Consider the following 27,199-nt stretch of genomic DNA (forward strand, 5'->3'; position numbering starts at 1 on the left):
GGTTAGGAATGTCAATCTTGTAGCACAGAACAAGCAAAAAGAAGCTATTCAGCAGCAGAGAGCACTGCAAATCTACCATCTTTCACCTCCAGCAAGGAGTTAAAGGAAGGAGACTTCAGAACACAGCACAAGGGAAAATACCTCTTTCTTTTACTATAAACCTATTTACCATTGCATTTAATGCTACCAATTAGAAACTGCAAGGTCCAGTGCTGTCCTCCACTAGTGACCAGTTCTCTCTCTCTCGCTGTATTTTGAGGGCCATTTCCTTTAATTGCTTTCTTGGCAGCTTTTCAATACCAGCTTGACTTCAGCAATTAAGACCTTTACAGATTTCCCCCCTCCCTGGGTCTAGGCCACTGAAAAGGTGTTGTTTAAACCCACTACAAACAATTTAATTAATGTTGAAAAATTGCTGCTCTGGAGTACTTAATTAAAAACTCAACTTCTTTCCCAAACTTCAAGTGTTTTTAAATTTAATTTGTTTTTCTTCTTAAAAGGGAAAGGAAAATGTATTACAGGAGGAAAAAACTCCTCTGAAAAAGTTTGATATTCCTCGGATATATGTACACGAGAAGCACGTCCATGTTTAATCAGAGCATGCATAGGAAAACAAGGAATGAACATTTCACATAAAGATTAATGCAAAAGTAACCCTTTGTAAATAGATCAAGGAAGTTCCTTTCAAAAGTGAATTGTCTGCAAAACAAGAGGGTATCAGCAAGAGCAGGTGCTGAGCCAGATAACCTTGGGTAGATCACTGCTGTTAAACGCAGAGCAAGCAAAGGCCTTGTAAACATTGACTGAATCAAGTCATTCTCAGAGAGAGGACTGATGACAAACCTCTCAGGTATCACTGAGGTCCAGAGATGCTCCTCCATCTGCCACTCAGTGGCACTGGCATCTTGGAGAGCAGAGGAACCTTCTCTTCCCCCAGCAGCAGTCCCACAGCAGTTTTCTGAGTAACATGAAGCAGCAGCAATTTCTTGGGTTGGAAACAGGATGTGGAGCAGCCATGGGCTCTGCATAACAGTGCAGTGAGACAGCTGCCCGCCCTTTGGGGTTCAGAGTTCTCCCCAAAAGGGGAAAAAAACATACAGGAAGTTCTAATTATATTTCTTGGTTTTGGGTTTGACTTCTTTTCACAAAAATACTATTTAGGTGAGGTCTCAAAAATCATTTTCCCACCTTAGTCTCTTCAAGAAATGTAATCGTGTCACAAGAAATTATGCAGAGTTCAGTTGTATGTACGTGCTTGAAAAATGTCCATCATTTTGGAAATGCATTATATTTGAAACTGAATAGCCGTTTCACTTGATTAGAACTTGGCTTTAGAGAATAGTTAATGCATGTATGCCCACCTGTGAGCCCAGAGGCATAACAAATAAGGAGATGCATGAAGTATCAGATAAAGAGTCTGCAGTGAATCACAATTGTTTTAAGTATTAAAAGAAGAAATACTACAGGGAGCTCAGATAAAACTCCATACCTTGAACTCTCCTCAACTCTCAACCTCAAGTTAGACCTTTGTATTTCAGAGCTGATGTTATTCTGCACTCCATGTTATGCTTATAATAATTTAAAATGCTCCATCCAGAACCGTTCAGAATTATGGACACCCTGAGCACAAACTGCTGAAGATCATTTTCAAGTGTATGTGATGTGAAATCTGATGCTGTACTCATGCAGTATAGCTTGTAAAGGAAACAGCACAGGTTAATACCTCTGGATACTGAAATTTTTTATTCCAGGTTTACTTATTGTATAAAAAATTGGCATCACTGCAGAAAATGCATCAGTAAACTCAGATCTAATGTAACTATTTATAAGATACTAGTTGCTAACAGAAATTATTTATGAAAACATCCAGAGTTAAAATTCCTAGTTTGTGTCAAAGTCACCTCCTTTCAAAACTTTAAGCACCTTAAAATTCAGCCATGACAATTGGCACTAAGCATCTCAGAAAATTTTGGAAGTACGTTACTGTCAAACAGGGCTAAAAGCTCTCAGCCAAACCTCATACGAAAAAATTCTTGCAAAGATGGCCCCAAGAGACATGCAACAGACTCACCCCCTTAGGATCCCAGCCCCTACAAACAGAGCCAGCCTTACATTTGGACTTGCTTTACACTCCAAGCATTTCAGCTCTGTGCAACCATCCCCATTTCAACTGGTCACACAACATCCTGTCATCTACTAGAAAATGCATTTGTGCAATAACAAAGTAAGAGAGAAAGCCACAAATAAGTAATTTACAAATAAGTAAAATACAAATAAGTATTCATTTTTTAAATCTTTACAAGGATTTTATTATTTACGAAAAATAAAGGCAATCCTAAAGGATATTTTCACTAGAGGAGAGCAATGCCATTTCACAAAAGATAATCTGCAGCTTCTTTTTTACCTTCTCAGGAGCAATGCTGAGTACTTACAGCTAATTCGTTTTCTCTGTTCCAGCTCAGCTGTTATATATCAGAACCATCTTTGAGAATGCTATTTATTGAAGTAATCAATCAATCAATTTTCCATATGCTAATACTCAAACATTCTGGGTTGTGACATCAAAGAGTCTTCATCAAGAAGACATGTTATAAAATTAAATTATCACAAGTAAACTGTGCTTTTGATTAAGAACACACAACTTCTAAGAATTTGCTTGGAAATTTTCTTATTTGATCATATGATGAGTGGCTTTTTTGAGATCAAGGAAATTATCTTGTTAACTTTTTGGAAACATACTGCATTGTTTCAAACAAGATAATTGCTTTCTATTTCTTTATCTACTTCCCCAAAAAGCATGGGAGGTGAACTGCTTTGAGCTAATCTATTCCTGTAAAATATTTTTGAACACTACCTGATAGGAACAAAGCTCTGTGAGACATCAGTACTCGCAAATCAAGAGCATCTATACTTAATATACATCTGTATTCAATGGCTGAATATTATTTATGGAAGTTCTAAGTCTAACAAATCCAAATTTACCAAGTTGCTTGTATTGATAAGCTTTAAATATTTTAGCATATTTACATTTAACTGAAGATAAGTCTGTGTTTTGGAATCAAAAACTCTGAAAATACAGGATTTATACAGCCATTAACTTGTAAATTATTAGAGAAATATCTACCTGTGCTAAGAAAAAGATAGCATTGGTTTGCAGGGAGAAGCTATGACATCTATTCATATAACCAGAGTATCAAGACAATTATGTAATTCAGCATTCCATGTTTTAACACTGAAAAAACTCCTTGCACAAGAAAGGCCAATATTAAGATGGTGGTACTTTATTTTTACAATGTAGTGTCACTACAAATTTATTTCACTGAATTTTAAGAAGCACTAATTTTCATAGTAATATTCCTCAGATACTGTAAGGTAAGATGTAAAAACTTAAGGATTGGGATATTTTTGGTTTTTTGTGAACTGGAAGACATAATACTGAAGTATATTTATCATCCTGAGGTGTTTACCCACTGTTTTCATAAACTCTTGTTTGCTTTCACATTTTACACTGTCCTTACACTGTGCTCTTAATCATATCCAGCATCTTCACACAGTTCTTGCTGTGTCTGGAATAATCTAAAGAAATTTTATAACTATAAATATGTTGTGAATGATTGCTTATAACCCTGAAAAACATTTGATCAAAAGCAACTGGAGTCACAGCAAAGAACAGGAAAGCATTCTTTTTTAACAGACAAGAACTTGGCATTCATTTTTGCAGTATTGCAATACTTATACTGATGAAAAAACCCCAGGCAGACATGATTGTTTATTGCTTTGGTTACCTGTGTGAGGTTGGTACAAGTGCAACACCTCTGCAGGTTATTTTAAAAATGCAGCAGACATCTTAAGGCTTTTATGATGCTCTGATAAGAAAGCTTTAATTTAATATGCCAGTGTTCAATATGTCAGAGCTCAAATATTCTCTCAGAAGAAAGCTTAATGCACATGCATTATTAATGCTCTATCTGAGGGAACAGATCTATTGGAGTGGAATCTGACCAATGTCATTAGTCACAGAGTGCAAAACCAATGTGAAAATACAAATTATGATAGGTACGAGACACTTTGCACTTACCTTGTGTCTTGTACTAGTTTTTATTAAAATTTAGAAAACCAATGAGCTCTGGGTGCAATTTATGTAGTTTTTCTAATCTAAATTGTTGTGCACACACTTACCAGGTTTGATAATCAATGAATCTCAGGATTATTTCCTCACTATCAGATGATATGTTCTGTGTCCCTTGAGTTGCAAGGTGTGAATTTATGTTGAATTGATGCAGCAATTTATCAAAAACATGTTAGACTCTACCTGAGCTGCTGCACAAACTCTCTAGTGACCCAAAACCAAGTACAGTGTAATTAAAACTAAAACCACTATTTTGTGAGGGCTGCACAGCTTTCATGTCAGAAATCTTTTATTTAGGTATTTAAAAGAAAAATCAGATTCATTAACTGCATACAATTAATGCATACCCTAATCACTATAATGAACCTGTTTCCCACTGATTTTTCAGGCATTACTAATTAGACATGACATTAATATTGCTATTTCAGCTAGGTCAAAGCAGAAACTACAATCATAGTACTTCAGAAGGTGAAATTTTAACTGTTCCTCTGCCTGCAAGATCTTTTAATAAATTTCTCAGTTTGCGAAAGGCAATAGTTGAGTAAAGGCTAATTAGGTGTGTTACAACACTGTTGCAAGAAACTTTACAATATTGGTTCTGTGTGTCTTGAAATCCAGCAGGACTAAAGCTGACACTGCCCTGAGCAACCTAAGTCTTGCAGGAGACTAAAGCCAACCTCTTCCAACCTAAATGCTTCTTTAAATTGCATTTATGTGTAAGATGTTTCTATACTCAAGTCAAGTTTGCTGACAGTCATTTTTAGACTGGATTACAAAACCCAGTTGAGAAAGGCTTAAATTAAATTAGGAAACTGGACAACATAATGACAAAATAAATTCAGTACAAACCAGCATAAGATATTACATGTCTAATGGACTCAAATATTGTCAGTGGGAAAATATAATCTGCAGCCTTTCATGGGAAAGATCTCTGCTGTTGTGGTGATGAGAACAAACACCTGCTTCATGCTCTATTGTGATCAAGAAACAAACTACAAACCAAGTATTTAGTGGATGGAAGGGAGTGTTAAGTGTCAGCATGGGAAAGATGTAGCAGCAAGCAGCAGATTTTCTTTCACCATTTATTCTATCATCTCATGAGAAAATAGAAGAATTAAATTCTTCCCAACAATGATGAGAAAAGCAGTTGCTCTATAATAAGAAATTAAGCCTTGTAATTAGTCAGCTAAGTAACAATATAACTAAGGTACATACATAGAATATGTACATATGCATACAACAGAGGAGGGACACTTCACCTTTCAAGGCATATTTTCTTCTATAAAGAATGGTTAGCATAAATTCATTGACACAAATATTAGCCAACTATTTTTAAAAATAGTCATTTTTAAAATCAAAAAGCATGTATGGAAGAGCTTTCTAGGGAAAAAATATCAATCAACATTCCCACCTTTTAGCATAAGCTGAATAACATGAAAATATTACATATTGGTTGTGATTCTTTTGGTGTTTTCAAAAGGGAAGGAAAGAAATCAGACAAGATGTGCTACTAGAAAAAAAAAATTGTGTCTCACACAATCAGTTTTTGAGGTTTTAAATGGCCTAGTTATGGCAAATAAACCATGCACTTCATCACATTGCTGACAAACTTTCATTTAATACATGATGTCTCTAATTTGGCTGAATGAGAACAGTAATTTGGCTGTACACTTCTATCAATATTATCCTGGATATGGAATGACTTTGCATTTAAACCAATGCTATTTGACACACTAGACCAAATTTAAACATTCCATGTCTGGTACAGTAGCTTTTGCAGCATTATATTTGAAAAGATCCTTATTTACCCTTGCAGCTAAAGGCTCATCCACTGCTATGAACAGCACTCCAAGAACAAAACAGCAACTGCTCAAGCTGGCCACTGTCATAGTCAAGGCCCACATCTCTTCCAAGGCAATGAGCAGGTTACACCCCTGTGCATGCAGAACATGCATTCACACCAGTGAGAGAAGAGGCACATCAAGGCACAACTCAGGCACTGGCAATGAAGAGACTTCAAGAACACCCATGAAATTCTTAGGAGAAAAAGAAACTGTGGTGTTTGGTATATTATATATTTTCCAAATAAAGCAACAGACTCAGGAAAACAGCAAATACATACTGTAGGAACAGAGCTGCCATACATAAAAACCAATAAATAAATTAAATAAATAAAAACAATTTACTCAGTTTCCTATGACCAGTAACCCAGGATTTCCAACCTCCCTCAAAACAAAACTCACCACACACTACACTAACAGAGCTGGCTAAGAGGTAGAATATTTTCACAGGTTTTTGAAATTAGCTTTCCAAGAGAAATTTACTACTCTGGAAAGTAACACTCTGGAAATAACACTGGGGTTTCATCTAGCCTTCCTTTAGGGATTTTCCATACCAAGTATGCCTAATGTATTCCTGCCCTCTGCACCTAAATCAAGTCCAGCCAGCAAAGCAGTGTTCTCCTCTATTTCATACTTCATCAATAAACTTCCCATATCTGGAGGCAAATACTCATTTCAACAACACCAGCATCTCCACAATAGGTGCTTTTTCATCAAATAAACTATCACCATTTTTTCATACACCAGTATAAACATCTAAGTTCCCCCCCTCAAAAAAGGAGAAATTACAGCCTAGCTGAAATAATTATGCCTCTTAGACTGTTCTAGTAGCAACAAGATTACTTCTTACTTTAAAAATAATAAGAGAGATCCTAGTTTGTTCTGTTATTATGTTCTTGGATTAACACTTGCACAAACCTGTCTTCAACACACTGCTATCCCAAAGGCATTGAAACTTCTGCCTGGAACTCGGTAAACAACATCATTTCTGATAATCCCAAGTTATTCACCCCTTCAACTGTGCTGGGTTTGCAGTCCTGTAAAATTTCAAGTAATGAGAAGTATTTTGCCCATGGAAGCAGTAATTATATTGAATGCAATGAATAAGGGCACAATTTCAATCACAGCTACTTTTCAGAGCAGAAAAGTCAATCTACACAGTGACAGTGAGAACCCTGAAAACTACAAATGAAACCAATCAAGTGACCCTTCAACACACCTGGCTTAGTTTGTTCCCAAATACAAACTCTTGTGTCTCAACATGCATTAGAAGATTATTATTGCTACATGCACCAAGGTATGTTTTGGGAGAGATGCTGAGGGAAACACGCAGTGAAGTCAAAGCCATGTAACAGAGTTGGGGATAAGCAGTGAGAACTCCAGAAAGGATAAAGCAATAATGCCATTGCATCATGGTGCACCTCAGCCCTGATCCTGCTGCTCCAGCCCCAGTGCCTTAACCACACGGAAAGAGGTTGAACTACAGGTGTGGCTTTACAAGAAGGACAAACATGCATGCAAGGCAGCACCACCCATTTTCAAAGAACAAGTCCATCTGCCAGAGAGGAAAGAGTGACACACAAACTCACCAACCACAGAGGTGCTGCCTGCTCTGCTCCCACAGACCAGCAGCAGCCATAACTCCTGTGACAGAGGACATTCCCAACAGCTGAGCAGTGCTGGCTGCTGCCCAGCACTGTACGAGGGCAGAGCTGCACTCACACACCAGCACCAGGAGGGGCAGGGGAGAATGGTCCTCACACAGCCATAGAAATGGCTGGGAAGAATTGGGGGAAAAATCATAGTGCTCTCCCCACTCTTCTTAGCTCCTTGCCCGACTTCTGGTTTGTTTGCTTTTTTGGGGCACTGGGCCAGGATGCCTGAAGAGTGATCAAGAGTTACAATGCTGAAGGTGATAAGTCTGAGTGCCTCACTTCTCACACACATGTTAATGTTAAGTAAATATAATTATGGTATTACACAAAGCACAGCGGGAAGAGAGAAGGGACAGAAAGAGGTACACATGCCTCCTTCCAACCCCACTTAGAAATTTTTGCCAATCAAAATTTTTGCCTTCAATAAAAATCAGCAAGATGGGAAAAGTAGTAAACAGGCCTTATTGTATCTGCCCAGCTCAGGTTCTCCTTCCATATGTTTCCGTTATATCATGAACACTCACCATACTGAGGTTTTTAAAAATTAGGTATAATTTTGGAGGAAGTTTCACTCAAATCAGCTCACAATACCCTTTTTCCTGAATCCACACCCCTTTACAACCACATCCAAACCTGCCGCTGTTAATGCTGTGTTCACCTGGGAGCCTCTCACTCCCCCTCACACTTTTTCTTTCCATAAAGCAAGCATCACCTGTCATCTAATTCCCTTGTGCATGCTTTAAATTTAATCACAATACCCAAAGTGTCAATAATCATGTTTGTCTTTCTGACAAGAATCAGAAATGGAAATAAAGTCCATGCTGCATAACAATAATGTAATCTGCAGTGCTGCAACTGAACAACTTAGTTTTCAAGAAGTCTAAAGCAACCTCCTCTCGATTTAAAACATACAAAGGAAATCAGCCCTTTGAAACTCAATCTAATACGTCAAGCAACTTGATTCAGCTCCTAACTAATAAATTAGATAAAACCCCCTAGGAAAGATGCCAGCATCCCCTCCCAAACCACCAGCATTACCTTTCAAAAACATACTTCAATTAGTCAAAATTAAAATGGCATAGGAAAAATGCCACAATTCTGATAGATATTTGTTGTTAATATAATTATTATTTCCCCATGGTTGCTTAAGACAGCATTACTAAAACAGTTTTAGTGGCAATGTTGGAAAATACTACATAGCCTAGAGTGCCCTCTTCCTTTTCCAAGAGGAATTTCAAATACTGTTGATGAAGATGTCAATCAGTTGTTTCTCAGAACGTCAAATAAAATAGCTAACTAGACTGTATAAAAACATGAAAAAAATTTAGTATAATTTAAGCAAAATCCTTACATTAGTGATGAAAGTGATTCTACCTTAATAAAAATATACTTACAGAGCCATCTGAAATTGTTCAAGCCATTTCTTCTTTAAGTCTTTAGTTTTGCAATAAACTTCTAAACCATTTTCACCTTGGATATGAATGAGGTAGAAGCCATAAGACCACTGCATAAGAAGATTGGTAATACAAGAGTCATCAGTTATGAAGAACTGAAAGGGAGGTAAAAAACCTCTAAAAAATAACAAAGCATTTGTATATTCTTTAATTCATTAATTTTGGGAACAGTAAGACCACTTTCTTGTGTTCCCTTAGAATGACTTACTCAAACGTTTTAATTACCTCAAAATAAACAAAATTGAATTCTAAATATTCACTCCAACTTACATTTAAAATGCAAAATATCTTAAAGAAATTGTATTTAAATTTTAAACTCCCATAAAATGCTTCAAATTCTTGCTAAAAATAAACATTTTATGTGAGTTAGCAACAAATATTTACCTTCTTATTTTCTTTATCAGTAGTAGGGTTATTTGTAATTTTGTATTTCTGAAGATCTATTATTTCCTTCATTTCATAATTATCCCCTCTCCTTTTGCAAACAATGACAGCTAGATCAAACAAGAAGATATGCCTATGAAAATACAATACAGAGATGGTTAAAAACACTCCAGAAAACTAACACCAAAAAGTCTTATTTTACACACTTTTGCCAGTGGCATTTAAAATTTTGAAGATGAAGAACTAAACTACTGGCTAATAAAACAACTAACACTGGAAGTACTTTTGCTTAAGACCAAGTCCTTGTAAGGGACTTAGTGATCTTAGACACTAATGTAATAACTAATTGTCCATTCATCACTTTGCACATTCACTTGGTCAGTGGTAGACAGGCTCTGTGAGTGGAAAGCCCTCAAGAATCAGTGAGCTGACCTCCCATCTCTCAAGAGTTACTTCACAGGTTTTCAACAGCCAACACCACAAGCCATGCCATCACCTGTCTTGCCTTGCACGTTTGTCTAATGTCGTTATCCTTATTTCCCCATCACCTTGAGGTCTGCCATATTGTAAGAGGGAATGGTTCTGAAATAGAAGAAATGTATGACTCCATACAGCAACAGTGTGAAGATAATACATTCAAATGTTAGACCACTCACTCCTTTTACCCCAGTAAAGGACTTTTCAGACCAGGAAACAACATATTTTCCTCAATAACAAACAAAATACTATAAAGAATCAGCCCATTCTAATTTTGTCTTCAAATGTGAAAGGTTTTCCCATTACAAAAACATCTGAGGATCACTGTACACATACAAACATATTTAACTACTAACACCCATTATTGTGAGACTTATTTACTTTAATATGCATGTCATTCTAAACCAAGCAAAACATACTTAAATATTATCAAAAATATTATAAAGTCCTGAGAAATGAGGACAAAATACATTTAATCAATACGTTTGATCAAAAGTGATTTTAAAATTATATGTAAATTTTAAAAAATCACGTACCAGATTCTCTATTGATAGTTGAAACTGTCTAATTTCCCGAAGTGTTTCATTATCTCTCTTTACTTCATTTACGTACTGAGCCAAGTCCTAGAGTATCAACAGCAAAAGGGAGGAAAAGAATAACTCTTCTATAACAGACTGCTTCAATTGATTATTTTGACATGTTTATTCCTAATTTTATATTTGTCTTATCTACATATTTAGTAATTTCTTTTGAAATTCTCTTTAACATTCAAGAACTACCAATATGTATGCCTAAATAAAGAAGGAAATATGTGTCTGCATATCTTTAATAATATTTAAAACACTCTTCATGATATCTATTGGAACATGAACTTACTATAGAGGGAAACAAGTAATGAATTCTTAAAAAGAGCTGATTTTTTCTGAATTTCCTTAGTGTTTTATTTTCAAGATTAAAGATGGAAACTAAATTCATGCAGCTGACTACTGAAAAAGCAGTCAATATCCAACCTCCGAGGTAAATAGGAGGTAAATAGAGAATACAGCAGAAAACATATATAAGGCAGCTCAAAAGCAGAATGTAAGGTGTAAATGAATCATAAACCTGGGTGCTTGTAAGCTACGGCCCCAGCAGGGGGATCTTGCTCTTACTGTTGCACAGCAGAGAGAAGCCATTACACAGCAGATTTTAAAAGGGGCTTCTGAAGGGATATACTACCTGAAGTCACAGGGTGAGATCATTATTGTGCCCTTTACCAGAACATGTGCTGTGCACATTTCACTAAAGCCTTTAAAACGCTCTGAAGATGCTTGAGTAATAGTGACAATTTGCTGGGGCTTCCGTGTTTATGGGTAGAGATGAGGAGTGAGCAGAAGAGGTAATTGGCAGGGTCAGGAATGCTGAGAGCAGCAGTTGGAAAAGGCATTCTGATCTTCCTAACTTGCTTTTACAGTACCCCTTCAATATGGTCACAAATTTGGAGGGTGGGAGGAAAACGTATCTTCTCCCTAAGATGTTTTTAATCAAAATCTATGAATAGCTGCAGTCATTATGCTAGCTTCCCAAATGGATCTGTGCAGGACACATTCACGTCAGTCTTAAAAGGCTTGGGTTAGAAATTAAATAACCTCCTTTCTTCTGCCAAAAGAAATCCAATAGCATTATCCTTCCAAGAATTTTCTTTCCGGGGGGGGCAGTACCACTTTGCTAGCAGTTTTACCAAAGACATTTTCTTTTTGTCTCTCTTGATGAGAGACACCAGGTTTTTAGAAGCAAAACACCAGGGCTACACTGTTATTTTTACTACAATGGCAGGGACTACAGTAAATCAGAATGGGAACAATGCTGCAACCTTAAGGAGAGACACTCATACCTCAGGGGTTTGTGGGTTTGGAGGGAGTGGGGTGAGGTTTTGTAGTATTTTATTTGGTTACATCCTGCCAGTGCATCTCTGCCACAGACACTCTGGCAAGAGATTTCTCTGATCTTTACATCCAACAGACACCAACAATGAAGACAACCAGCAAATTGGGAAGAAAAAAACAGGGGTAAATATAAAACAGTTATTTTCCAAGCCAATTAGCAGCAACCAGGATGCATGACCTGCCACTAGATGGATGAACACTGTGCCATCTCTTTTCAGGTACCTCTCAGAGGGAAATTATTACAGTGCCCATCCCTTTACGTTCACTGCACAGAAATGGATAACAAAAAAAGGGCAATAAAAATCTCATATTTGTGCTGCTTTGTATTCCAGACATTCAAGGCAGCCACAAAATATGAGACAGCTGTGTGACCCAAGACTAACTTAGTCTGACTTCAGCATCTACTGTGGACCATACAGATTACAACAGGAGACATAATTTATGTCATGTTGGCTCCTTTCTCCACAGAGAACAGAAAAAACTTTCTAACTCCAGCACATGAATGTCACCATTCATGCCATGAAGGCAAGTGAAGCAGACCTGGGCTTTGTTTCTGAAGCTGTGCAGAGGAGCACATAATATATTACCTCATGCACAAAGCAGAACAGTTATTCTATAAAGCATTTGTTTGTACCACTTGCAGGTGAATCTATAGTGACAGGTACCCTACCTCCAGAAAGACACTACTGCTTTCAAAGGTAATGCCACAGAGATCATATTAAGATGACAGAAAAAGGCCTTGTAAACAAAGACAGCTCTCCATCGTACTGGGAAATTACTGATCTTGATTCAAACTGACTTACAGCAGTAGATATACTCCTAAATTTCAGAAGCAAGACCAACATGATTGAAACATCTGTTTTCCAGCAAACGCAAAAGTAACCCAAAATGAGGAAGTTCCATTTCACAAGCCCTCTGCTTCAGAAAACTAGTGAACTTGTTTCCCAGACTTGAGTAAAACCCTCAACTTCACACTTGCCATGACATACAAAGCTCACAGGAACCTGTGAAAACATGTTTGAAATGTTGTGAAGAACATGACCTCCTCCAGGAAATACAATTCTGAGCTACCATTCTAACCACCAACAGACATAAATACTTCACTGCCATAAATACTCACCTTCATTGCATCAAGTGCCAGTTTTAGATTTGCCTTCTCCATGGCATCAGTAGTGTGCTTTACCAGCTCCTGTGGACAGAGCAGTTAAAACTTTCCACCCACTGTTCATCATTTTTTTAAACTGAAATCATCATTGCTCATCCCCGCCCCCAAAAAATACAGAAGCCAAAACCAGAAAACACAGCCCAAGAATAGGCATTTTCATCCCCAGAGTGAGCAGCCTATCAGTGAGTGGGGACTATTGCAAACAGTAATTGGCAAGTGTTTAGGAATGATTGCTGCACAGCCTAAACACTGACTTCAGCTGCTAATGAACCATCACGAGAAGTGAATTTGGTCTGTCTAGCACTTAAAACTTGCCAAATCAGATCATACTGTATGTGCATGCTGGAAGCCCAGGTAAACAACACTCAGGTTCATTTATACATTGCTATGTGGTATTTCATCCTATTCTAAAGCACGCACTTGCTCACAGACAGGGATCCATGCTGGCAGTAAAACCTCAGCTGAAGTGTGCACAGCTTAAAAGTCACTGTCTCATCATACCTAAGAGGAAGCTGACTCAGAAAACATACTGAAATCAAATTTACATGTTCAAAGAATTCTTTTAGCCACTTCCCATATGGAAAACACAGAGTCTTTTGGGGGCTTTATGAAGTAGAAGTGCCACCTCTTGGGGAAACAAGAGGTCTTCTTTATAATTTGAGACAATAATTATACATTTCAGCTCAGATAACTTAATAAAATCATAAGACATAAGACATGGAATACTATTTTAATACTCATATTACAATTAATAATAATTAGTATTTATATTTGCATTGCAGTTCTAATAATTTACTCATTATTTTCTTTCCAAGTCTGTAAAATATTTTTTGTACAACATATATTGCTACACAGAGCAACGTGACACTGTATATCAACTTTCCACAATATACAGGATGATTATAAAATCATGAGTCAGATCTCATAAGTTTTTTTTAAGAAGTTGTACCATTAATTTTGCTTCTCTCCAATTTTGCATTGATCAAAATATTGATGACTCATTTACAGAAGTATTTCAAAAATTTAATATTACAAAATGTATGTTGTTCTGCAGAGTAAAAATTATGCTCCATATATAAGTAGTAGATCTTTTTAAAATGACATTTTACAAGCATCAGCAGGGTTGACAGTCTAATATAGTAATACATTTCTTCGCAGCTGAACTAATGAGTCTCCTGGCACAGCTATCAAATTAAATTTATAAGACTCTCCACCCTTATTACAGGACTAACTGCAAAAGCTAATGCTTTGTGGGTTATAACAAGAAGCATTTCAAAATAAATATGGCTTAATTGCAATTTATGACAGCGAAGAAGTATCTTAAAAGTATGCTGTATGTATGGCCCAGCTTCTTGTTTTGGAGGGTAATGGCTCACATTTCCAAGTACCATGCTTATGGTTTGGTACTACTAACCATTTTAAACACACAAACAATAAAAGGTCCAGAGACTGAGGAAACAATAGTTTTACTTTATTTTCCCCAGGTATGCTTCAGCTCTAAGAAATTATCTCTGGGAGAAACCCTGCACTTGACTGAATTTTATTTCTTAACATATCTAGGGATGCATCAATCACCTTCCTTTGATAAAGACATTTGGCTTTCATTTTTACAACCCACTGATGAGAAACAATCACAATTTTGCTCTCAGCCCCCTTAAATTTCAAAAATAAAATACCTGGAGCAGTAGGTGATATTTCAGCACTCTTTGCATTGGAACCACTAAAAGATCCCGCAATGTAAATTTCCCATTATTGGCCCTCTTGGAACATTCCTAGTTCAAAGCAGAAGAAAGAATAAGGCAATAGAGCTAGAAAATAAACTGATTCAAGTGATACATATGAAAATTCAGTGACATATAAGCAACTATCTTAAATAGCAGCAACAAAATGAAGAAAAACAGTTTATGTGGCAAAACCAAAAAAAGCCTGCATTTAGTCACATGTTCTCAGATCTTTCAACATGCATGAGAGAGTAGAACAAAGGCAAGAGAAATTAGCCATTCCATACAACTAAAAGAAAAAATATTTTCCTATGGGGCAAAAAAACCCCAAAAGGCAATTATGGAAACTACAGGCCAGTAAGTCTCACTTTAGTACTTCAATGCAAAAATTGTGGAACAAGTCCTCTTGGCAGTAATATCTGGGCACATGAGGAAATTATAGGGGAATACCTAGCATGGATTTACCACATGTAAGTCAATGCCTGACCTACTTGACTGGATCTGTAAATGGGTGGGGAGAGCCCACCTTGACTTTTCCACAGCTTCATCTCTCACAGTAGAGTAATATCCAGGTTGGGATGTTATGCTCCAGGTCTATAAAGTACTGATGAATTATGAGGCTCAAAAAGACTGATGTTTCCTGCATCACCTGAGGGACAGGTGCAAACAGAGCTCTTTGGGGCTCTGTCCAAGGCCCCCTCCTCCTCAGAGCCATAAAGGTTTTGACTTCAATGAAAGCAGCACATAATCACAGAAACTCATGGTATAAGGTGTATACATATATATACATGTTAAAAAATATTGATACCTCTAACTTCAATTTAACATCTTCTTTTGTCTTAGAGATATTGTCTAAGCACGATATCGCTATCTCCACTTGGCTGCAGTACTGTCCATAAATAACCAACCTAAATCAAAGCAAGAGGAAGAAGGAAAGGAATGTGTGTTAATTTAAAAACAACCCTTGATCATTTTTGCACAATCCTTGTTTCAAAAGAAGCAGTGCCTATATAAGCAAGGGTAGAATTTAACCATGTGTTCAATTAACAACATGAATTAATAAAGACTATTCGGGAGAAGAGTTTTGCTCTATTTTCAAAATAGTCTAAAATCATTGCCTTTTCCTTTAATAGTCATATACATATATATAAATGTTCTGATAAATACAGGATTCATTAAAAAGCAGCAAAATTTCTGTTGAACAGAAGAGTCTATAGTGTTTACAGCAATGTAGACTTCCAAGGTTGTAATGAACGAATTCTGAAGCACAGGCCTAATAGGATTAATTACAACCATCCTTTAAAGAACTTGTAGATTATCCAAACTCATCTGTCTCCAACATTGTCTATCAGGTCTGAACTCTCAGATCAAAATAATAGTGTATGAAACCTCGAAAAATTTTCAATAGATACCAAATGAAGCAAGGCTTCCTGAAGGAGCCTGGTTTTATGACAGGAGTTTCTTGCCTCTCTGTGGAGCGCTTCTTTCCCAGCTGCAGGAGTACCCTCTTCTTTCACCTTTTCATCTATTTCTTGAGGTGACGACTTCTGTATGCTTCAAACCTTTTCTGGTGTGTTCCCATGAGTCCTCCACTGTGGTATCCTAAATTTATTTTTCTCTCACCTAAACTTTACCCTTTTATTTAATTATTTATTTTTTTTTACAACAAGGTGATGACAATGATTTAAAACTTATCATTTCTGATTACTTTTAATCACTGTATGGTTCAGACACTGCATCAACCTCTGTTCCCTTTTTTTAGTAATGTAACTTTGGTATTTTTTCCTCAGTGTCCTTTGTTCCTCTTTTAGCATACATTTCAGAACAACTTTAGAAAGATAAGCATTTTCCAGAACAATTCCTGCCCCCTGATTCCCTCCTACAGCAGCAGAAAGTGTAACAGCCTGGGAAATAATTGTGTCCTGCTCCAAACTAGAAGCTGACACAGAGGGTCTCTGAAGGCAGGACTGTTTATGGGCAGTCTGGGACACCCCCTCCCTTGGCAAACTGCCTCATCTAACATTCTTGGGATGCTGCTGTCCAATTTCTCACACACCAATTATTACTGCAATAATCCTCCCTCACCCTGAAGCAAACCCAGTTAGCTTCCTTTCCCTCAAGTCTGACTCTGCTCCCAGAAGGACTTAATTTTTAACCAAATCCCAAAGGTTACTTTAAGGTAGGTCAGCAACGTAGCCAACAGAACAAGTGTTTTCAGCCAAGTACCACAGGCATATAAATTCATCTGTAGAGTCCAACAGCTGTTCAGTGCTGGCAGAAGGAACAATATGAAAAGGTGGGTAAAAAACTGGCAATTAGCCCACAGGGTATGGCATGCTGCCACAGCTATCCTGTTATCAGCTTGGCTGCTTTTCAAAGGCTGCTTTTACTTGAAGGCAGAGAGTGTTTGCTTTACTATCACACCTCTGACTCAGGGCAAAGCAAGACCTTAGTCTCTTCTCTCTTCTCTTCCACATATGCTGCCTCTTCTTTCCAGTTATGACCTTCTCTGTTTTCTTTAATCTGAAATATCCCTAATAAGTATTCTTTCTTTAATCTCTTAAACAATACTAATACACGTTATAAAATATCAGGGATTATGTGCATGAAAAAAAATGCTGTGCAAAACTGAAGTTCCCTTAAAAATATATTTGTTACCTGTCTAAGCAAAAATATTGCCACAGCTGGGCTAACAAGAGTGAGGGCTCATAAAGCAATAGGTGGCATCTTGACTTCCAGGCTCAAAACACCAAAACTAGCTTGATAAGGATACTTACTTTGAACATAATCCTGTTTCAGAAATATTCATCAAATAGAGTAAAATACTGAACTGAGCACATATCAGCACAATTAGTAAGAATGCTTAAATCTTACCTTTCCTTGTAGTTAATAAAAATTTGATATAGGTTCTGATCATTTTTGTTAACAATGGAATCATTGATGTCCTGTGTAAGATTCCTGTGAATTTTCACCAAATCCTTAAAAACAGTAATGGGGAGGGGAAAAGCTTTGTAAAAACAAAATGGCTTAAAGATTTGAATATAAAATTAAATTATTTTATGTTAAACCCATTAATTTCAATAAATTGGAAAACAGATTATTTGAGAGTAGAATCTAATTTCAACGTTTGGCACATCTTCCCTATAGTGCAACAAGAAAAACTAAACTCCAAGAACTACCTATTAGAGACTAATTTATTCTAGCTTGGAATGTGCACTGTTAATTCAAGCTTGGAATGTGCACTGTTAATTCACCTTTATTTTATAATGATAATTTTAAAATTAAGCAAGTCAAGTGAATGCTTTAGTGACAAGCTAAAGTAATGATTCTTGTCCCTGAGCTGTGAAAAATTAGTTCTGTACATTACATTGGTCAATTAGTGATGTCCTAATGCTAAATTAACTGCAATCATAATGAGTTTCCCAATACAGCACTCAGCTAATGTCTGAGAGAAAGAATACTGCAGTAAGATTTGCTCTTTGATTACTGTTGCAACTGTCCTTGCTTATACAACATCACACAAACCATAGGAGATTGCATCAGCTTCAACAATTTATGGACACTGTCAGAAAATTCACAAGAAAACAAGTCATGGTTAAGAAGTTTTGAAACCTGGGTAACTAAATAGTATACAGACCATTGGAATGAAAAAGAGAGGACTGTTTAACAGAGCAAGCCACTGGTGATGATTTAATGAAAGAAATTACACGCTGCAAAACTAATATTCAATAATGAGTTGTGAACCAAGTTAAAACATTTCACTTCACACTGATGAAAACTAACAGTACATACAAGGTCAATCACATCACTTATGAGGGTGCAGTATCTTGAAACAGATCAAATTTAGTTGCTAGCAACTGTATGGCCTTATCCTCAGAATCTTAAGTTGCAGTACACAGACATTATTACAGAAATCTTCCCAATTAATGTATTTGGAACAGGAGCACATTTTCTAACGAGCACACAGGGACTCAGCTAAGCAATACCCCTGAAAAACAGCTTAATACTGAGGGGACAATGGATCTTTCTGGGTTTCTATCTCTAATTCAAATCAAGTTTTAAACTAAACTAACGTAACATCATTAGAAGTTAATGAATGTTCCAACACTTCAGTATCTGTAACACATACTTTAATCTCTCTTTCTCTCTGTATGTCCATATATATAATTCAAAGGCATGCACAGGTGCACACATAGATGTACATGCAAATGCATATATACACAATATAGACAGACATATACAGACTCAAATATAGAGCCATAGAGTCACTTTAAAGAACAAAACTTAGAAATATAAGTGCAAATCAAAGGCACTCTCTTTAGACTGGTGAGTAATTTGAGGTAATTTTTTTTTCTTCAAAATGAAGTATTTTGAGATCAGCAGTTGATCTAGCAAGCATCTTTTAGAGTCTATTTAAGGAATATAACATCACCCTAAGGAAACAATCCTTCACCACAACCCTTTAACATAAGAAAATCCATTCTGTTCTGAGAACACAGCACTTGCTCTTCACATCTCACTTTGCTGCAGAGCTCTGTGTGTAACAGCTATTTTTAGTTTAAAACAAGCTTCCACTGCCCTCCAGCCTTCCTGCTGAGGAACTGCCACACAGACAAGGCCTGAGCAGACAAAGCATTCGCAAATATTTTTGGCTTAAGCAAGTCCTGTATTTCTTTTAACGTTATTGGATGCCTGTGAAATGCTCCTGGAGTTGGGAATAAGCAGCTTCTTCTAACAGCAGAATACTGAATGCTGACAATTAAAACCAAAATAAAACAACCCAAACATAAGCTTACTATGCATCTCTCTAGTCTAAACACACAGGTTTTGTTCTTTTTAATCTTCTGTGATCCCATGCAATCCTTAACTAGTGGTGAGTGGGCTGACCTCCCTGTTTGTGTTTACAGCATTCAAGCCCTTTCTGTACCTTTGTGCAGCGTTTCCATTGACTGGAATTAGGTCTTTCAACAAAAGTAAGTCAATATGCCTGGGCACACAGAGCCTTAGGAAAGAGCTTTACAGTAACTTAGGTAGGGCAGATCATGGCTTTATTTGCAATGAGTAAGAAATACTAATGCAGGACAGAATATAAATTTGTTTTCAAAAGCAAAGGGAACTCTGTGAGGAGCCGATGTAATTCAAGAAGACAAGTTAGTTATTGATATCTGTGACAGTGTTTTGGACTAACACTCAAAGTGGAGGACATGACAGCAATCAAGAGGCAGAGTGAAAACTTCACTGAGGGAAAAATATGGCAAGGGGTCAGGTATCATCTGCATAATATCTGTCATAACTTACCTTCTACTAGGATGATGCTGGAACAGCAACCAAAATATTTTGACAGACAGGCCAGGTTCTCACAGAATAGAATAAAGTCCCCAACACCCCCTCCTATAAACTGAGAGCCTGCTGGACATGCCAGAGATGGCCAAACCAGAGGTGATATTTTACAAGCAATAATAGCTTGATGTGGCCCATGGGCCACACTCTGGAGACCCTTTCTTTAAAAAGGCCTCATAAAAGAACATTGCTTTCATTTGTCTGTGTTGGGAGAGACTTCAGACCATTTATGATGTCTTCCTTTAAAGTTACACAGAGTAAAGACGCGCTGATCTCTTATCAGCTAAAAATACATGTAAATTGTCACACTGTTTTGATTAAGCTGAAAATAAATGACACCAAGTAGCAATCACAGGAACCACTATTGTTTCAACCAAATAGGAGGTTTCCTACATATTTCATAGAGGGTTTCCTTATCCTTTCCAGCACCAGATTCTGAGTTCAAAAACTCAGAGTTATGTTAACTTTCAAGTGTGCTCGATGATATAAGAGCCAGGGCAGCTACAAGGATTCACAGAGCACCTACAGATAGTACACAGCAATAGGTAACTTAGCAGTCACAACTTTGTACCATCACTAAAATATCAGCATTAATTAGAAGATAATTTATTTCTAGAAAGTATTAGCTTTCAAGGATCAAAAATACTGCAGTTTATAACAATTCACTATCTCACATGCTAATGCTATTTATCTTACCTTATTCCCTCAAGCAGAAAAAACAGAAATTGGTAGTGCAGATCTTTTTTAATGAACTAACATCCACATAAACACACCATGCATTGTATTTCAAATAATCATTTTGTGCAGTAACATGTAACACCAATATATCACAATCAGCTATGAACCTCATATCTGTTCATTAAATATAATTACTCACAGGAATGTTGATGAAAACAGTATCAAACTCTGATGCTGACAGAAACCTTTTCAATGGCACCATGAAAAACTGAAAGAAAGTAATTATATATACATTGGTTATAGTAATTCTGTCTTCTAGGCGGCTATAAAAAATGCATGTTACAAGTCTTTAAGCAGCATCTTACTTTCTCAATCGATTCCAGAGTTTCAGTGTACTTCTCTTCAGTTTGCTTTATTTCAGCAAGACAACAGCTTCTTATGTCATTTTCAGGACATTTCTGCAATTACAATGGAGTCAAGTTTAAGTCATTAACAGGCACCTAATGGATAACAAATGGTTTTATTTGTTTAGAATTACACAATTAGGATAACTGCTTCCTGAAATACTCTGAGTACTGCAGCCTTCAAAGATGACAGAAATAACCAAGAATATTTTAATGTTCAATTAGCTGATGACTTTAGTAAAATCAAAATCAAAGTAATATTATGAAAAATTAATGTTTAGACATAAAACACTGAAGTATCAGCATGCACTCTGGAAGCTGAAATACAAGGTCACGTTTAATTTACATCCAGACTGAGAAATCTTATTTAAAATACTCAGCAGTTAATAATTCTATTAAACTTAATGGGGCTAAATCACGTAAGCAACTTTACATTGCCATAAATATTGGATTCAGTCTAATCCTTGTACTTATTTACAGTTTTTCTCCTTTTATTTCTCAAGGGGAGCTTTCTCTTCAGACTCAACAGGAGTATGTCCTCACATCAGGAAGGGCAGTGACCTCAAAGTTCAACTGTTGCACATGTGTGTGTGTCTCCAACAAGACCCTGGATTTTTTCCATGTAAACCACCAGACTCATAGGACATCGAAGTAATTATCAGTAATTACATGACTCTATAAAAATAGTTTACAAGCACTCTTACCCAAGATAGGATTTACAGCATTACAGCTTCAATAAAATCCTATTTCAAATAGAAGAGTAAATAACTGGAAGATAATATGGAACTGTTCATGTCAAGCAAGGCACAGAGGCCCTGGAGATATCAGAGATCAGCGTGGAGGTTTGACAGTAACTGGATAGGCTCTTGCAGTTAGAAGCAGTGACTAATCCAAAATGTTCCCTCCAACAACAACAAGCAGTATCTTAACAAGCAACAGAACTACAACATACTTTCTGAAGCCTATTTATCAATTTGCAACACCCTTCAGCATATCCCTGGTTGTATCTTAATTATTTTCATCAATGTAGAGAATTCCTGCGCTGCACATAGACCAGATGAATAGATGATGTTCAAATACAGAGTCAGGAGTAGGAATTTAGCACTATAGTTCTTTCCACTCAGAAAAACTGCTTTTAGCTTTTGAACAAAAAACTTCTCCTCTAAGAATTGCAGAATTTCTAGACTAAAATTTTAGTATTTCAGAAACTACTCTGGAAAACCCAATTTGTGCAGTTCTTCATCCTCCTGCAAAGAACAGTAAGGTTCTGTCTTTATCAGATGCAGACACAAGTAACCATTTTGCAAAAAAATGCAGTCTTATCAGAAGAACTGTGCTTTGTGAGCATCATCATCATCACCCTTATCTCAAATTTATTCCCAAATTCTTTTGTACAGGGAAGGAGACACTATCACAGTTAACTGTAGGTAATTAATTTCTATAAAGTATTAAAATTTTACGTTATTTAGACTTTCAGCTATATTTTACCTTTAGCTCAATACTGCCCAAAATGTTTGCAGTATTTGCCCCATTACAGAAGTTGCTGTACTCAACACTTTATATCCATTTGCAAAATTTGGGTGTTTGTTGTTCTTCAGTACTTGTATGAGCAATGCAAACAAATCCTGGCATTCTGGTTAAAACCGTTCACTTCAGTTTTGTGCTCACCTAACCCAAAGAGATCACTAACACAGACACTTTTGGCTGAAATTGACACATCAATTTTTCTATCCACACTGCAAACATCTAGCATTTGAGTAGAATAAACAAAAGGAAAGCGGGAATAAATAATAATGTGCAATACCAGTACAGGTAAGAAAAGGTGCCTTTGAAGTTCAGCTCTTCCTAGAGAAAACTTAGTGGAATAGTTTACTTTGTAACATAATGACAACCTAATGATCAAGAAAACCTACATGGCTGAATAAACAGGAAATTCATTCATTTGGAACAATTCTCAGTTGTCCTTGTTAGGCTAACTGTCCAAACTACGGCTGAAATAATATTATACACAATGATTTCACAAAATGGTAACAGTTTTGAAGGTAGGACACTTTCAAGTAAGCAATTTAATTAACTGCTCTTAAAATAGCTGGTAAATTCTACTACTCAAAACTATTAAAGTAATTACTGCATTTCTTTTAAAAATAACTTTTTTTTAAAAGCTTACTGTAGTGTTAATGTTTTCCTCTTTACCCAAAAAGCCTGCAAAGTCTCACACAGAAGATAATGCTCTGCACATGAGAACTCTGGATGGAGCTGAGCAGGAGTGTCAGTGCAACTATCTATAAAGACACCATTTCAACTTTCAAAAAGTTAACTGCTATTGTTCAAAACAGCTAGGAGCTGGAAAACATACAGGCTGCTGTGCTGCTTCATCTTTCATTAGGTCTTCATAAACTTCCCCACCTTCGTCTTCTCCATAGACACAATCATACAACTCCTCATCTTCCTCAACACCAGTTTCACTGAAAAGACAAGACAAGAAAAAAACTGTGCAGCACAGACAAAATACCACCAGCTCTGCAAGGGACTACTCATAGGAGAAGGTTCTACAGTAAATTAATAGAATAAACAGATTAATTAATAGAATAGCTAATGAAAATAACTCATTAAGGGAAATTAAGTCCATTAATTAATTTTCTTTTCTCAATTCATTTAAAATAAATTTTACAAAATCAACACAATACTGAATTTAGAACCACATGGGAACTAAAGCAGCAGCAAAAGCTCAGGACAATTTTGTCACAAGGTACAAAACCAAGCTGCCCTCTTCTCCTTGACCTTTTTCGCACCACATCTAGTGAAGAGGAGCTGCCTGTCCTTCCTGCCTGGCATCCCACTGCACTGGGATGTGAGACACTGCTACAGGTCTTCCCCCTGTCTGAAGAAATGAGCCAGGGTAAAATACACCAAAGACTGCAGAGCCAGCACTGAGGCACTGTACCTGAACATCATAAACCTGAATCTGGATCATCTCATGCAACCTTCAGCTACACAAAATGAAAAAAGGAACCAATCAAACTGAAAATCAGACAGTTCAATGAAACCGAGTATGTGCAAGTGATGCCCTCCAATAACCCAGACCACAGAAATAAAGCAGAAAGTCAGTGCTCAGCTCTGCCCTCTGCTAATTCAGCTTCATTACAGTCAGCCCTGCTAGAGTGTTACCTACTTTGTGCTCAGATTGTATCAAGCCTCTAATATCATTCACTCCTATTTCTTAGGGTGAAAAAACTCTACAAAAAACTCTACGAGATATTGAAAGCAGTCAAGTCACAACAAAAATATAGAAACTGGATCAGATATACAGACAATTTTGAGGTTTATCCTGACAACACTGAAATCCTTCAGAGTAAAAAGCAACAGGTTAGTCCAGCATTGCAGTTCCCACCAGCAGTGATGGTGTGCTGGCACTTCATATTAAACACTGGTAGCTGTCAGATGCAGCACACACTCCCATTCTACCACCTCTGCTCCAGGGAACAAAAGCTGGCAAAAAGGAGAGTAAGAATAGGAAAACGTAACTATAACAGCTCTTTCTGACAAAAATACTTAAATTAATTTTAAATTCTTTAGACACCATTTAAACATTTAAACCATTAAAAAAAGAGAAAATTAAATCAATTTCAAATAAGCTTACTGATAATTGAGGGAAACGAAAAAATGTGAGCTATTTGCATTATTCACTGGCACATTTGTTTCTTATTATTGAATTGCTTCCTCTACAATTGAGACAGCATGCAACTATTAAATTTCTGTTAATAATTTTCATAATTTGTTGCACAAGAAGAGTTACAAATCAATTTCTTTGGTATCCTTTGTTAGCCTTTTTTTTAATGGAAGACTGTCTCACAATGCTGAATTTACATACCCATTTAAGAACTGGTGGAAATATTATTTTCAAACAGTTATAATGCCACCACATCTAAGAGATAAGGACATCACCTCTTGCCCACTTGAGTCTCAGAGGAGACTGCAGCTCCTACCTTCTGCACACTCTGCTACACAGAGTGAAAAGCAAGTAGCTATGAGACAGTCAGCTGCAGAGAAGAGGACAAGCTTAGCAGGGAAACTGGTAAATTGAGCAATGCCAGTCACAGTGAGGCTTCCCTTCTTTACAGGCACTGAAGAAACTCATCCCTGGTGTGAGCAGGAGCTTCTTTCCCACATGCAAGGAGTGCTGGTGAACTTTGAGCCTTGGAACAGTGACCTCTGTCCTGGCTCTTGTCCAACATGATTCCTCTTGGATACTGAGAGACCCCAACCACAGGACACAAGAGTATCCTGACAATCCTGCAAACACTTACCCAGAAGGGATAAATGCACTCATATTAAGAATTCCACTGACTTTAGGGAAAAGATGCACTTGAATTATGATACAAACATTCATTTTCTTTGCTAGTTCAAGACAATTTCCTCACAAGTGATAGTGCAATCGTCTGAAAGCATTCTAATAGTATGACAGGTAACTTAGAAATGCATTCTTTATTTGCTTTGCTACAAGCACCCTCTGTGAAACATGCTGCTTCCCAAATAAGTTTTCATAAGTAATTCTTCCTGGTCAGCATAGTAACTAACAAAATACTTACAAATTAAATAAATATCCCATTTCCATTAAAACTATATGTTCTACAACACAATACAAACAATAGCATGCAACTGAAAGACAAAACATCTGTAATTAATGAATTTACAACATACTCTATTAAATCAGGAAGACCTTTGTAGATATCTTCATCATCAACACTTTCTTCTGTAGGGAAGGGCCTGTAGAAAGAAAAATAGCATTAGTTGCAGACACCACTAACCTAGTCATATATTGGATTTCTGTTTGGTTTCCAAAATTTTCACACAGATTATTGGACACTAATGTGCTTATATGTTCCCCCCTTTCTCTAATGAGCAGTATATGTATATTTGTACTTCATTATGTGGATTAACAATATAATAAAAACCCTACTGAACACAGTTTTTATAAATCACCACTAATACACATCATTGACATTTTTCAACTAGAAAAAATCATCAAAACTTTCAGGTTAGGTCTTGTTGGGGGTTTTTTGGTTTCTTTTCAAAAACAAGAATCACAAACTTGGGCAATTTTGCTGATTTTTTTAGAGAAGCAAGAAAGAAGAGAAACCCCATTTGTCTTTACATAAATCGGCACTGCATCAGCTTGACTTCTGATCCCTGCATCACGATTACCACTCAAGTTCTGCAATACCAGCTGCTCCTCTGTTCACCTCCTGTTTCAGCACGAGCAGCACACACGACTCAGGCCCTTCAGCGAGTGTACCAGAGGCAGCAGGCACCTTTTGGAACTCCTCAGAGCTCCAGGCACTCAGGCTCACAGCTAGAGAAGTTCTTAGTGGGGGACACAGCCTGTACTGCCTCTGACAACCTGGCCAAGGAGCATCCACCAAGAGGCATTACTGCCACCATTCCCGATGGCAATAACTTACCTTATGCCTGTGCCCAGTGCAATGGGCGTGCGGGAAAGCTTTGAAAGTGTTTCTATCACCTGCAAGAGAGGGAAACAGAAACTAAGATTAGCTGTAGAACAGAAGCAGTAAAACTTTGTTGTTTCATTATCAGCATCACTACTTCAAATCAAATTATATAAACAGATACAAAATCTGGATGTGCCAAACACAATTTGCCATTGGACCTGGATGCACTTGTAATCAAATGTTGTGCTAAGACTGCTTGGGCTCCTTAGGTAGCCGCAGAAAGAGGAGTTTGGGCAGCAGAGGGAGCCAGAGGCCGAGGCAGCAGAAGCCCGGGGACCCCGGCTGGGAGCCAGAGGGGCGACACAGAGCCAGAGCTCCGCGCCCCCGGGGGCCAAAACTGAGCCCTCCCGTCGGCCCCAAAGCTGCACAGAGGAGCCCTGAACCCTTCCGCATGTCTGGAATACGGCAGCAGTCTGGGAAAGCCCATCCTAAGCGAACACCTCGTGTAAGCGCTGAGGTTACACACCCAGCGAGGGGGAGCATTAGGAAGGGTGGAATACACACACACACACACAC

The 27,199-nt window shown here is 37.2% G+C and overlaps 1 protein-coding gene across 1 annotated transcript in view; it reads right to left on the reverse strand.

The window, feature by feature from the left end:
• Positions 1–27,199, reverse strand: part of VAV3 (vav guanine nucleotide exchange factor 3) — a 147,367-nt gene that overhangs the window by 68,693 nt on the left and 51,475 nt on the right. The window contains exons 3-15 of the mRNA XM_039726393.1: positions 26,636–26,694; positions 25,875–25,940; positions 23,530–23,638; positions 21,135–21,227; positions 20,969–21,037; positions 17,626–17,729; positions 15,560–15,659; positions 14,707–14,802; positions 12,986–13,054; positions 10,477–10,563; positions 9,960–10,045; positions 9,464–9,596; positions 9,020–9,129 (exon numbers count right to left, since the gene is read on the reverse strand). Of these exons, the coding sequence (XP_039582327.1) occupies positions 9,020–9,129; positions 9,464–9,596; positions 9,960–10,045; positions 10,477–10,563; positions 12,986–13,054; positions 14,707–14,802; positions 15,560–15,659; positions 17,626–17,729; positions 20,969–21,037; positions 21,135–21,227; positions 23,530–23,638; positions 25,875–25,940; positions 26,636–26,694 (1,181 nt within the window). The remainder of the gene's footprint in view (positions 1–9,019; positions 9,130–9,463; positions 9,597–9,959; positions 10,046–10,476; positions 10,564–12,985; positions 13,055–14,706; positions 14,803–15,559; positions 15,660–17,625; positions 17,730–20,968; positions 21,038–21,134; positions 21,228–23,529; positions 23,639–25,874; positions 25,941–26,635; positions 26,695–27,199) is intronic.

The sequence above is a fragment of the Passer montanus genome, unplaced genomic scaffold, assembly GCF_014805655.1.
Source record: "Passer montanus isolate IOZ18808 unplaced genomic scaffold, ASM1480565v1 scaffold58, whole genome shotgun sequence".
NCBI lineage: Eukaryota > Metazoa > Chordata > Aves > Passeriformes > Passeridae > Passer > Passer montanus.